The sequence below is a fragment of the Marmota marmota genome, unplaced genomic scaffold (genome assembly GCF_001458135.2).
Source record: "Marmota marmota marmota unplaced genomic scaffold, marMar, whole genome shotgun sequence".
Lineage (NCBI taxonomy): Eukaryota > Metazoa > Chordata > Mammalia > Rodentia > Sciuridae > Marmota > Marmota marmota.
In genome coordinates this window covers 14,841,437-14,854,599 of record NW_026000240.1, presented here as the reverse complement: position 1 = coordinate 14,854,599, position 13,163 = coordinate 14,841,437, and the positions used below count along the sequence as shown (strand labels likewise).

The window sequence follows — 13,163 nt, the reverse complement described above, 5'->3', positions numbered from 1 at the left end:
AGGTCCCCCCTTCCTCGTCCCACTCCCCAACGTCCTCCCGTCCCGCTCGGCGACCCTAGAGCCTGTGGTCTTCGGCCCTCTTGGCCCTCGCGTCCGCTTATCCCGCCCCGCGCCCCCACGTCCTCCAGTCCCTCTCTGCGACCCAGGACCTTGCGGTCCTCAGCCTCCTGGCTCCCGAGTCCCCGGACCCTCCCCGCCCCGCGCCCAGACCCTCCAGGTCCCCGCGTCCTTTCTTCCCCGAGCCCCGATTCCCTCCCTTCTTTCCAGGTCCGACACTCACGAGAAAAAGGGGTCGTCCTCGAAGCCGTTGTTCAGCATCCTGAACATCCTGGCAGCCGCCGGCGCGGCGGAAGGGGACGCGGACTGGCTGGAAAACGGCGACCCCGCCGCGCCAGCGCGCAGCTCCCGCCCGCGACGCTCTGAGCTACCCGGGCCCCCAGCCTGGGAGAGCGCGAGCCGGGCTGCCCTCCCATTGGACGCGGCCAGTGGCGTCACAAAGAGGGCGTGGCAAGCGCGCTGCCTTGGCAACCAGAGCCGCACTCGTGCGGGAGATGTGGGACAAGGAGGCCTATCATTGGACGATGTCCGTGACATCATAAGGGGCGGGCCCCGCGCCGCCATGGCAACTGAGGCCGCTTTCCAGGCCGGTAGCTGCCAAGCTCCGTGGCTCTGTGCCCCGATGCCCTCAGGGTGCCCGCTTCGCGCCCTCGTAGACCGCCAAAGCCTCTTCGGCCGTGGGGGCGGGCACGCTTGGGACTGGCTGGCAGTTGAGGTCAACCACCGACCGCGCTCCGTGCCCGCTGAGGAAACACGTGCTCGGAGCCCTGGAGCTCAGTCTGCAAGGGGTGCGCTCGCTGCCGAAGAAAACGGGAAGGTGCCAGTCACATTTCACAAATTTGCCCTTAGTGAGTCTAATCCCAGAGCATATTTCCCAGGGAGCGAACCGCTTGAGCCATGTTGCAGACGTGGGATCAAAAGGCAAAAAAGAAAGGTGCCCTCTTTTGGTCTTCTTAGTTCTGTTCCAAGGACCCTATGTCATTTTGAAGCCGTTAAAAAGTCTCTGGCGTTAAAAAAAAGAAAAGTAAGAAAGAAAAGAAAAAGAAAAAAAGAAAGAAATTATGGTATTTACCGGTAAATGGATGGAGCTGAAGAATATCATGCTAAGAAAATAAGCTAGTCCCCAAAACCAAAGGCCAAATGTTTTCTCTGATATGCAGATGCTAATTCACGATGATGGGAGGTGGGGCTAGGGAAGAATAGTTACTTTGGATTAGATAGAGGGGAGGGGGAGTATGGAGGTAGGAAGGATATGAATGAATCGGACATTATTACCCTATGTACATGTATGATTACATCACCGATGTGATTCTACATGTACAACCAAAGAATGAGAAATCATTATACTCCATTTATGTAGGATGTGTCAAAGTGCATTCTACTGTTATATATAACTAATTAGAATGAAAACAACAACAACAAAAAAGTCTCCAGCATTCCTTAACCTAACAGCAGGATTAAGAAACAAGGGCTTGCAGGGCAGGAAGCCCTATCTAACTGAAATTCCATTACTATGTATTTTTGTTTTCATTGTTTTTATGAAGGAGACTTCATTTATGTCTAGAAAACTCATTTTGATTTTGAAGCAGTAGTATTCAAAAATTGATATTGCATTTGAGGCTAGGCTTTAAAAATTTTAATGAAAAAGTGATCTAACTTAAATAATACAGGTGGTGGCTGGGATGTAGCTCAGTGCTTGCCTGGCATACTCAAGGCCTGGAGTATAATCCTCAGCACAGCAAAAAAGAAAAGTCAGAAGGAAGAGAGGGAAATAAAAGAAATAGTACTGGTGGGATTTGAATATGGTAGTAGATTTGGATATGGTGGTGGTGGGGGTGCCATGACAGTGAGGCTCAAATAACTGAGTTTTAGAAAGCATTACTGTGTGCCTACCAGGACCCTGGAGGCAGGCGAGGGAAATTAGATGAGAAGAATGGTACAGGTGCAAAGAGAATGTTTCTTTCATGTGCACCCATTAATCCAGTGTGGTCTCCAGACTCTGAAGGGCTGAGAAGAGGAGGAACATTTGTGGCTTATCAGGCTAGAGAGATGGCACTCTGCCAGTGTGAATAAGTAGCAGACTCTGACTTGGATGTGGCAGGAGTACTTGAGTTATTTTGGGAGCTGGAAATTTAATCCTCTGGACCTCTTACCCCCACCTTAGCCAAGTTCTCTGTCAACCTCTTCCTGCTAAAGCTGGTGGCATGAGGCAAGGCTGACTTCACATGCTAAGATAAGATGGAACAGCCCCTTCCAGGGAATAGGATATTTTCTTTTTCTTTGGCCTTGGAATGAAGCCCCAAAGCATATACATTAGGGAAATTCTGAATTGATATTAAGGCAAACAAATTATTTTATAACACCCTGAAATAACTATCTGCCCCCACCCCCAGTACTGGGGATTGAACACAGGGCTTTAGTCTTGCTCAGGCAAACATTCCACACTGAGCTACATCCCTAGTCCCTTTAAAAATTTTTTTCTCTTAGTTGTAGTTGGACACAATACCTTTATTTATTTTTATGTGGTGCTGAGGATCGAACTCAGTGCCTCACACGTGGTAGGCGAGCGCTCTACCACTGAGCCACAACCCCAGCCCCATCCGTAGTCCTTTTTATCTTTTGAATTTTGACAGTCTGGCTAAGCTAACTAAGCTGAAATGAATCAAATCAAATCAAAATGAATTGGTGAAAAAACCAAAATGGGGTAAGCTATGTGATAGTTAATAGTATTAAAATAGTTTTGGATTAAGGCCGAACAAAGAAACTTGTGAAAATAATTTCCTTTTTGTTTCATGGAAATTTTTCTCAGAATCACATTGTTAAAACATGAAAGCTTTATTCTAGGCATAGGTTAGTCTGGGAGTTACCTGGCGCTTCTGAAGTTTGGACCTAATGGCAAATGCTTAAATTTTAAAAAAGTGGGGGAGGGCTTGTTGAAGAGAGCTTGACATCTGTTTTTGATTTGATAAGTAAGAGGCAGGAAACAAAAAAGAAAGGGTGGGTCAGGAGAATGAACATCTGAGCAAGCAAGCAGCAGAGATGTGGAGCAGGACGAGAGGACAGGGTCCTAGGCTAGGCTCCAATATGTCATAACAGCCAGTGTTACTGAGCATGCCAGGTGCTGTGTGTACATACCCTGTCAGATGCTCACTAGTTTCCTGGAGTAGAGATGCTCTTATCCCCACATATAGATGATGCCACTGAGACATGGGCCAGTTGCCAAGGTTCACACCATAGCAATTAAAATACAGTGCAGACCTTACTGAGTGTAGGATAAAAGCAGGTAATCACTTCTCAGAATCAGTCCAACAAGTTAAGTGGACCCTAACCACAAAGCATGAAATCCAGTGAGAATTCCTCCAAATAAAGTCCATTCAGTTCCACAAATAATTAAGTGCCTCTCCTGTATGCGATAGACAGATGGAGGCATCCATGAACAAAACACGCCAAAATCTCTGCCCTCCTGAGGTTTCTGTTACTATGACAAAATGAACAACAATCAAAGTAGTATATTAAAAGGCAATGAGTGCTAAGGGGAAAATTGTTCAGGGAAAGGGGTGGAGGTTTACAGCTGTGGAAAATACAGTGTATATTACTGAATGTGAATTTGAGCAAAAACTTATAGGAAGGAGTCGATATCAGAAGAACATTCTAGATCAGTACAGAGGTATAAAGTGGCATGTGTCTGGTGCATATGATGCACAGTTCCATTCCTATGTCTTGAAGCTCACCTTCAGAGACAGCAGGGAGATGAACCATGTGAAATGGAAATCACCCATTAGGATGGTATCTCCCATGACACTTCTGGTGCTCAAAGCACAGTTCTAAGTGCTTTGGTACCTATTCTCATTTAACCCTCATGCTAACTATGCATGCTGAGAAGTTTAGCCCTGGGTTACATATGAAGACAACAACATGCAAAGTTGATGACTGTCTATCCATTTCAAACCTAGACTTGTGAAACTGGGGTTTGAGAGGAAACTTGATTCTGCTTCCGCAGGTAGGTGGTCTGTATGAACTGTAGCCTTTGGTGCCAAGAAAGCCTGTTTTAGTGTTAGCAGCTCATCACAGCAGGGATACTGCCTGCATGAGCTCTGAAGGTCAAGGGTTTTACTGTAGGCAAAGTTCAAATCATCCCCACTACCACTGAGTGGCGTGTGGCAGCTTTCAGTATCACAGCTCTTAATGGTGGCCATGCCCTCAGGTGTTGTGACAGACCCCACAGCTCACTGCCAACTTCTTTCCTGGTTCTTTTCTCACAAATTCAAAGCATGAAATCCATGGGGATGGTGGAATACAAGAAAAGGATTTATTCACACCCGAAGAATACCAACAGAATTCCCTCGTCAGGGGAAGGGGGGGACCCCATAGAGGTGCTGCCTAAGTGTACTATTCTGGGGCTTATATAGCACTTGAGTCAGCACAACTGGTCCAAATTTATGCCAATCAGGGTTTGGGAAAGTACCAATGCTGTTAGGTAGTCCTGCAATCTCATTCAGATCTGTCCCACTCCTGATTTCCCACCCCTTGTCAGGAAGCAGGAGGTCGAGGTCGTGGACTGTGGATCTGGGTTGCGGGCGTCCTCATCAGGCCAGGCTGTGCTGCTGTAGTGGGACAGGGGGATGCACCCTGACTCACCTTGGCTCATGCTTGCCTTCCACACTCCAGCCCACCTAGGACACAACTGGCAGCTCTAGAACTTGTCCTACTTCAAAGCCTATATTCTCGCCACCATTTACTTTGCCTCCCTATTTTGAAAAAGTAAATGCATCACTTACTGAGCACATCTGCATGGCAGGCCTTTATACATGTGTAATCTCCAGTTACACCATTGCTCATGTTTAATTTGGAAGTACACTGACCAGGAACATCCAAAGGATTGAGTGAAACCCAAGCCAACTTCACAATTCCACTTAAGACGTTGAGAGTTCAGAGTAGCATTGACCTGTTGGATAGTGGTTAAGACCAGCTACATCCAGACACCATTGCACACACTCAGGCTACAAAGCTCACCTTCAGAGACGGTAGGGAGATGAGCCATGTGAAATGGAAATCACCCATAGGTGGGCTGGAGTGTGGAAGGCAAACACCTTGGACTTTTCAGACTATTTCTGATGACATTATCTCAAGTGCCACAAAAGAATCAGGCAGGCTTGTGAGTATTGGACCTTGACTTAATTGTTACTCTCCAGAGCCAAGGTATTAGGCCTCTAAACATTTTTCCATGGTTAATTTCAGTGTAGCTAGGGTTCCTTTATTGGATCCCTCTGTCTTAAACAATGTTCAGAAGCGCTCTGGGATGGATGCCACAACAAATTCACAGGTGATGGGGAAATTTTTGCGGGAACAGAACTCTGGCGTGTGTTGGTCATGGAGCCAGGTAGCAGCTGGGGTTAGTTACATATTTCAATATTAGATTGACTGCATTACTTTTATATGCCTTACTTTTAAAAGTTAGCAAGTTTTTAGGATAGAAAACATAAGTTGCTTAAGCCTTACCACATGATAAACAGACCTGTTCAGCATTTCTCTAGATGCACGGGGTACCAGGAAAAAATTATTGAGGCGCTGCAGGCTTAGGAACTAAGATAGTTTGGGAATCCCATAATCTTTCTTTCCTTCAAATTAAAATAATTTGTATTATGCATCCATTTTCTCTAAAAAGGCGTGGTTTGTTTCTGGTGTTTATCTTCTTGTGAGCCAGCTGTCTTGCTCTAACAGATTTGCTTTATAACCTTCTAAAGATGTGGAAATGGTGTGGGCGGTTTAGAGACTTATCTAATGAGATCACAGGTCCCAAGGTCTTTGGACTGCTAGTATGGGCGACTCTAGTCCACATGTCATCTTTGCTCAAATTAGGAAAAACTTCCTCTTTCTCAAGCTACTTCCATTAATGGGAAAAATGATCTTAACACACAAGTCTGTGCCATCCCTGGCAGGACTGGTGCTCTCTGCATACTTCAGGCCACTCCTCATGTGAAATTCTCCTCCTAGACAGAGTTAATGAGTGCCAAGTTCCATCCACAAACTTATGTGCAAGAAATGTAATTTTACTTCCCTGCAACTGAACATAATTAATCATCTGGGCTCCACTACACTGATCAACCCCTTTTCTGGAACCTCTGTGCTGTGCCCTTGAGGCATCTTCATCCCCTCCCTGGGTAGGGCTAAGGAGGTTACACATTTTAACAGGTGTGGCTCAGTCTGAAACAATGAGGAATTATTTTGACCAAATAGCAGTAACATCCCTCTCCCTTTGAAAAGTACTCTTTAGTGCAGGTTCTTCCACTAAATCCAAAGGAAAAAAAAAAAAAGTGAAAATCCAAAGAAAATTCGAGTTCACAAAGGGAGCTTTCCAATGTCAACTTCTCCTTGGTGCCTGCTATTGATGGTAAGGGCCAGGAGGGAGCAAAGCTGGGAACCTGACAGAGTCCAGTCTATTTGCTGTTTCCTCTTGCTTTCCGTGGACATGTGGACTCATGGCCCAGCATTCATTGTGCATAAGTTACAATTGAGTCCTATTTTATTTTGAAAAATACAGAGTGAATGTCACCTTCTGGGTGGTCTGCCTTTTTGGAAAGATGCTCCAGGCAGGCTTGTGGGCAGAGCTGAGGAGGCAGGTCTTGCCATGGGTCCCCGCACTGCTGTGCAGGGAGAACTGAGAGGGGCAGTGGGATGCTCCAGAGAGGCGGGGTGCTGGAAAAGCCAGAGAAGTCAAGAACTGCAGCAGGGTTGGCTGAGCAAAGAATTTCCTGCTGTTAATAAGCACAGACATTTCCTTGATGCAAATCTTTAAGGGTGGGTGCTTAGGAGGATGTGTCATCTTTTAAAATAATGATTTAGAGGAGTCTAATAGTCCTCCCTTACAAAGTACCTACCTAGGTAAATACTATCCAGTTGAAGAGATGAGGCATTTCCAGGCCCCTAGAAAATTCCCTGTGTTTCTTCCCTGCCTATATCCTCAAGGTCACGGAATTCCAAGGTTGCTTCTTCCTTCATCTGTTTGTCTGCAAACTAATCCACTTTGCTGCCCGTGGTGGCCGCTTGTTCCTTTCCATCGCTGTGACGTATTCTGGAGGGTGATTCTTCCGTGTACCACTGACAGACTTTTGGAGTATTTTCTTCCTTCTGACTTTTAAAAATCAGGATGATATAACCATGCCTGTATGTTTCTTGATTAGTTTTTAAAAATCAACTTAATGTTCAGCAATGCTTGACTTTATTGTCATTGAGAGTCTGAAGCCTTTCTTCTCAGACAGCAATTTCCTAAGGAGGACTCTGCTATAAAGCTTGCTACTGTCTTTCCAGCACAGGACAGGAGCACTTTGTTGCTTCTAGAAAAGGAAAAGTGTTAGAATTACAGGGCCTAAAATAACTGCCTAGTATAGAGTATTCTTCAGAAAATGCTGTTCAGGCCCTCTGTTCTCAGGCATGGTTTAATGTGGCTGTTTGAAGGGCTATATTTAAAGTTATTTTTAAATCCTTGATAAGACGTGGAGAGAGACCAAGTTGCAGCTAGAGGCCCCAATTACAGGGCAACCAAGTGATGTCTGTCCAAGGTATGAGAAGATCATTTTGGAAAAGGATGAGTACTGGTAATGCCCTCAGGCCCACCTATGCTACCCTTCACTACTGAATGGTGGGAATATCAGACTCCCAGATATTTCAGTCTCCAGGCCATGCCAGTTTCAATGGCATTCCTGTGTATACCATGAGGGTAACAAGGTACTGGGGAACTAGGAGTTAAGAATGAATGGCAACACACTCCATGGAACTTCCTAAGCCTCATCCCCTCATATCTAGCACCCTCCCTGGGACATGACCTCCAGTGAGGTCATGCCTCTGAGCAGCATGGCTACCCATGGGGAGACAGACACCTGGAGGCCAGATTTATCCTGCAGGCTACCCACCTGTGATCTGGCTACTGAGAGTGTCCAAGGCAGGAAAGAGACATGGAAGCCTGGAACCATTCATATACCAGTTTCCGAGTGTAACTCTACCCACACTGATGGCGCGCTGTGAGTTAAGAGGCTGAGACACGCCATGACCCAAGCAGCAGGACTTTGTCCATGACTAGTTCCAACCACGTCTCTGCAGTTCGTATTTTAAAAACTCAGGGCCATGAGGCAGTAGCTACATTTCTGCAGGGTGTTTAGATTACAAACTAATTTTTTGTCGGGCTGAAAAAGTTTAGTGCAAGTTTCTCAGGTCTGAGAATCCATCTTAAAGTGGGTTGAAATCATCTTGGCTTCTGCCTTAAAATTTTTGATTTGTTTGTTGAAGACTATCTTCTCTGGAGAGCTTTGGCAAAAATAACTCTAACAATGCATGTGGTCAAACAGCCAAAGCCTATGCATCCACACAAGAACGAGATGGTAAGCTACATGCAGCCTGCGGCTCCTGACGTGCTTCTCTCAATAGTAGCCATCTATCTGTCCATTACCTGCTTTGTCACCGGTCAGAAAATATAGGTGTCATAGGTGTTAAACAAAAGCTTACCAGCTAGTATTTTTTTTTTTTTAGTTGTCAATGGATTGTATTTTATTTATTTTTATGTGATGCTGAGGATGGAACCCAGTGCCTCACACATGCTAGACAAGCGCTCTCCCACTGAGCCCCAGCCCCAGCCCACCAGACAGTATTTTTAGGACATTGTTTCTTTCACTTTATTTTTCCCCTTCAAACTTTTATACTGAGTCTGAACTCGAGAATCTTAGAGGGTAAATCTTTAGGTATTTTATTAATTTCTCAGGTTGCTGCTATAACAGTACCCCAACCTGGGTGGCTTAAAAGGACAAGAATTGATTATTCCATAGTTCTGAAGGCTGAAAGTCTCAAGTTGAGTGGTTGTGGTGTTCTGTGCCCTCCGGGATTCCTAGGGCATAATCCTTTCTTGCCTCATTCTGCCTTGTCCTGGTTGCTGATACTTTCAGTGTTCCCTGGCTTGCCCAGTCAATCCAGGCTCTGCCTCTGTGATCACATGGCCTTCTCTGCTGTCTCTGAATCCAAATCCCTCTCCTTAAAAGAACATCAGGCACCCGATTTAGGGCTTCCTCTGATCCAATAAGATCTCATCTTAACTTGATTACATCTGCAAAGATCCTACTTCCAAATGAGGTCACATTCACCAGTTACAGGTGGACATGCTTGGGGGACACTAACCTAGTACACCTATCTATTAGGGACTTTCATAAAAATAATTGGAATGGGTGCAAAACAAAGCTTTCTGAGTTAATCATTATATGAGACTTGAAATATAACCCAAACATCAGCTGGCAAACTTGAAAGTGTATCTTTCTACAGAACTTTACATTGTATGTTTTCCATATTAACCTCTTTCTAACTTACCTTTATCTACTCTCATTTTCTCCAGTGACTTACTGAATTTTTATTTTACCTGACCATATTTTATGCATTTTGATAGAACACCTGATGCTTTTTTGGAACAAAGAATGGTAGCTGTGAATAAAATTGGGAAAGTAACCATCATTTAACTTGAAGGCACTTTTGAGACGCTGGCCTCCTCTGGAGAACAAACTCATCAGGAGACACTAGCTGGCATGCCGGAAGTGCCAGAGCGGATCCCTAATTGCCCAAGCCTTCCTGCATTAGGTATCTGCATGAGCTGTAACTCTTTTGGGAAGATAAAAAGGCTTCTGCAAGAGAGTGCACTGTGCTGTAAGGGCTGTCAGACTGGAGGGCATCTCAAATGAGATTAATGGCGTCTGCCTCAACAGAATGTAGTATAACTGAGATTACAGATTCTGCAGAAAGCTGCCAGCACTCATTTATTTTGAATAAATATTTTTTTAATTAAAGTCCTAAGGTGGGTTATTTCTGAAATAATGAGATCTAGAGTGATTTCTTTTGGGAATTAATTTTCCTTCCTAACTCTCCGTCATTTTGATGATTATGGCTCATTCCATCTTATTCAGGCAGTCCTCTCGTTGGACCTGCTTGAGTCCATCCAGAGGCACTGAATGTCCCTGTTTGTCTCCACGCCTGCTCTCTTGTTCTCTAATTGCACTTATGTTTAATCCAAGCACTCTCACAGGTGTATCTGGCCCGTAGCTATGCATGGGAGCATGCCTCAGAGTAAGGTGACAGCTCATGAGCATGAAGACGTCCCTCACCAGGGAGCAGGGCAGGGAACACAGAAGCAGAAATCACTCTATGGCCATTTTGAACTCTTTGCTATGGGCTCTGCTTTTTCGCTAGGCCTTGTGTTATTTCACACATTCACACAGCAACTGGGCTTGGCAGAAATCATGACTGCTGTTTCCTGGATCCTGAAATGTGCTTGAGAGGCAGCTGCCAAGCTGAAGGTCAAACCACCCCGGACTTTGTGGTCTCTAAAGCCACTGCATGATGTGCACAGATCCTGTGGGTGACGGACCTAGACCAGGCTGTAAATGTATTCCCTGACCCATGGGATTTTCACAGTCATGCTGGCTTCTGGCTAAACACTCCGTTGGGACTGTGAAGTGACACCCATAGGCCACTCCAGAGGGGCCTGGCTTCCTCACAACACAGTGGCTCCTGCCACATGGTCAGGGACCTTCATGGCAGCTCTGGGTGTAGGGGTGTGTTTCAAGAAGGCCAGGCAGACACCGTTCATGAACAAGGGGGTAAGGCAGGCTAGGCCATGTTCCCAGGCCATCTGTTGGTTATAAACAGGTCCCTGAGACTGATACAGTCAAATAACTGAAGAATGTTCAGAGGGTTCAAAGCCTTCACAGAAGGCCACAGATACTGTACTATAATTGTTCCTTGTGGCTTAGTGTTGGAGTTGTCCTCTGTCACCATGGTTAGGTCCACTCTCCGTCCAGTCACTTCCTGTCATCCATTTGTTCCCCAGAAACATGAGCACAGGGTGGCTGCAGGCACTGATACCTCCATAACTGACCAGAACTGGACCCCTAATGCTAGTTGGTCTGCTACCTTGATACTTGGCCAAGGAAGAAGTGAAGCATTAAATCCTTCTGTCTTTTTAAATCCTTTCAATCTTTCTTCCAAAGCAGAAAAGCCATGCCTCCTGATTCCCTCACACAATTTCTTTTGGCTTTTCAGGACCAAGTGCAGGCCAGAAAAAATTGAATTTATTGTTTCACTCATATCAATTCACTTACCCCATTAATTCAATCCTCAGCAAATTAAAATACTTGTTGACAGAAAGACGTTGCTGGTGGAGACAAAAATCATAGAGTGAAGATGGGCTGGTAAATGTAGGGTTAGAATGGAATTGCACATGTTCCATGCGTCTAGAATACAAGATGAATGAAAACTTTCTCTGAATAGAGACATTAGCTAAGTCACAGAAACTCCTTAAATGAGCAAGGAGGCAAACAAGCACCAGCTCAACTGCTGACTGGGTGCCTCCAGTGTCTAGATCCTCCCGCCATGAACTCACACCATATGACACAAAGTCAAGTGGGAACATTCCTGCTGCATCTCTCAGTTGGACAGGATCAGCTCACTGTCCAGCACATGCCTGAGTGAGGGCTGAGGGCAGAGGTGCTCAGGAATTCAGGGCCCAAATGTCACCTGCTCCATGTCCAGATGTCATGGCATGTAGCTTTTGGAGAAAGAATGGGTAGGGGTTATGCCACCCAGCAACAGCCGTGAAACCTTCATTAGTGGACATTCGAATGGGTAGATGTGCCACATAGCTAGGTTCTTTTTCAGGAATTTACTATATTTTTAAAGAAAACATTTTCTTATGATTCATAATTATGGGATATGTTCTGCTATGAATGAGCTGAAATATTATATTCCCAATCTCTCCTGTAACAAGTCATTGACTCTATTCTAGTCAATGAAGTATATATTTATAAGCTTCTTTGACTTTAAACTCCTCAGTCCCTTAAATAGGAAGGAGTCATCCTTCATGCCACCAGAGGGCAGGCACAATGGTTAGAGCTTCAGTAACTTCCGTATCACACAGAGGGAGCTGGGTCCCTGACACAAAGCCACCATAGATATTGTGATATCTTCTCACTTGAGAAACATTTCTTATTTAAAGCCTCCTTATGTTGTTGGTGCTGTTATTATGGAACCACAATTAATTGTACTTAATCCTAAATGATACATTGTATCAGCTTAGTCTGAGTAGGAAATACTCTTGAAATACACTTGAAAGGGCACAGGGAAGTCACTAAATACAGGGCTCAGGGAACCATCAGGGTTAATGCAACACTGTGAGGGCTAGCCAACAAGAGGTGTGGCCTTAGCATCAGCCGCACTGAAACATGGCCCGGAAGGGGGACAGACACTAGTTCTCCTGCTCCTGTCCCTTGTCATCCTGCCAGGGCCTCCTACTGGCTGAAGGCACCTAGGAGGCAGAGGGCCCAGCAAGCTGGGCATGCAGAATGTGGAGGCTCCTGGAACAGGGCAGGGGAGAAGGGTGAATGAAGGATGATCCTGAGGGCACACTCAGAGGACCAGGGCTCATGTTGTTGATCCTAACTGCAAAGTGACCTTTTAGTTCTCAAGTGCTTTGAAGAAGTGACTGATATAACTGTTACTTCAATGAAATCACCCGAGGAGTGTTGAGAGCCACAGCCGAAGGGGCCCCAGCAAACTTTCAGACTGCCAGCTGATGATTGGCTCACAGCAGCCCCAGCAACATCTAGCTGATTGGCTCCTCTGTGGTGATGCTCATTGGGCTGTTTCCCCACCCTTTCAGACTACGGAGCTGCTCATTGGGGGACTTTTTTGGCTCTGCCCACGCGACCCAGCCAATCAGCCTCAAGAGCAGGGGGAGTGGGGGGAGGTTGAGGAGGCTTGTGGGAAGCCGGTGGTGGCAGTTGGGCTCTGAGGGTTTTTCCTGAGGAGCTGTTTTGTTTGGCATGTGTGGTTCTAAAAATAAAGTTAGTTTCTTTTGACAAGTGGCTCCTGAATTGTGCCCAGCCAGACTGCTGCATTTGGTGGCTCGCACGGGGAACGACTGAGGGTAAGTGATAAGGTAAACTGCTCGCCCCTGAGGGCAGGGCAAGAGGATGGGTAGCCATTTTAAGATTCTTCTTTTGTTTTGCTTCACTTTTGTTTTAAGTTGCCTGTCCCTGGAGATGAGTGAGACGGAAGAAAAACCGCTCACATCTGAGGAA

At 45.7% G+C, this 13,163-nt stretch overlaps 1 protein-coding gene across 4 annotated transcripts in view; it reads right to left on the bottom strand.

The window, feature by feature from the left end:
* Nucleotides 1–441, bottom strand: part of Mlf1 (myeloid leukemia factor 1) — a 36,222-nt gene extending 35,781 nt beyond the window's left edge. For 3 of the 4 annotated variants that reach the window (XM_015486943.2, XM_015486944.2, XM_048793937.1), the window contains exon 1: nucleotides 281–440. In XM_015486943.2, coding sequence (XP_015342429.1) covers nucleotides 281–327 — 47 coding nt within the window. In that variant the 5' untranslated portion in view covers nucleotides 328–440. Of the gene's footprint in view, nucleotides 1–280 lie in introns of all 4 variants that reach the window. The other variant, XM_048793938.1, reaches the window with a different exon arrangement.
* Nucleotides 442–13,163: the final 12,722 nt, after the last annotated feature.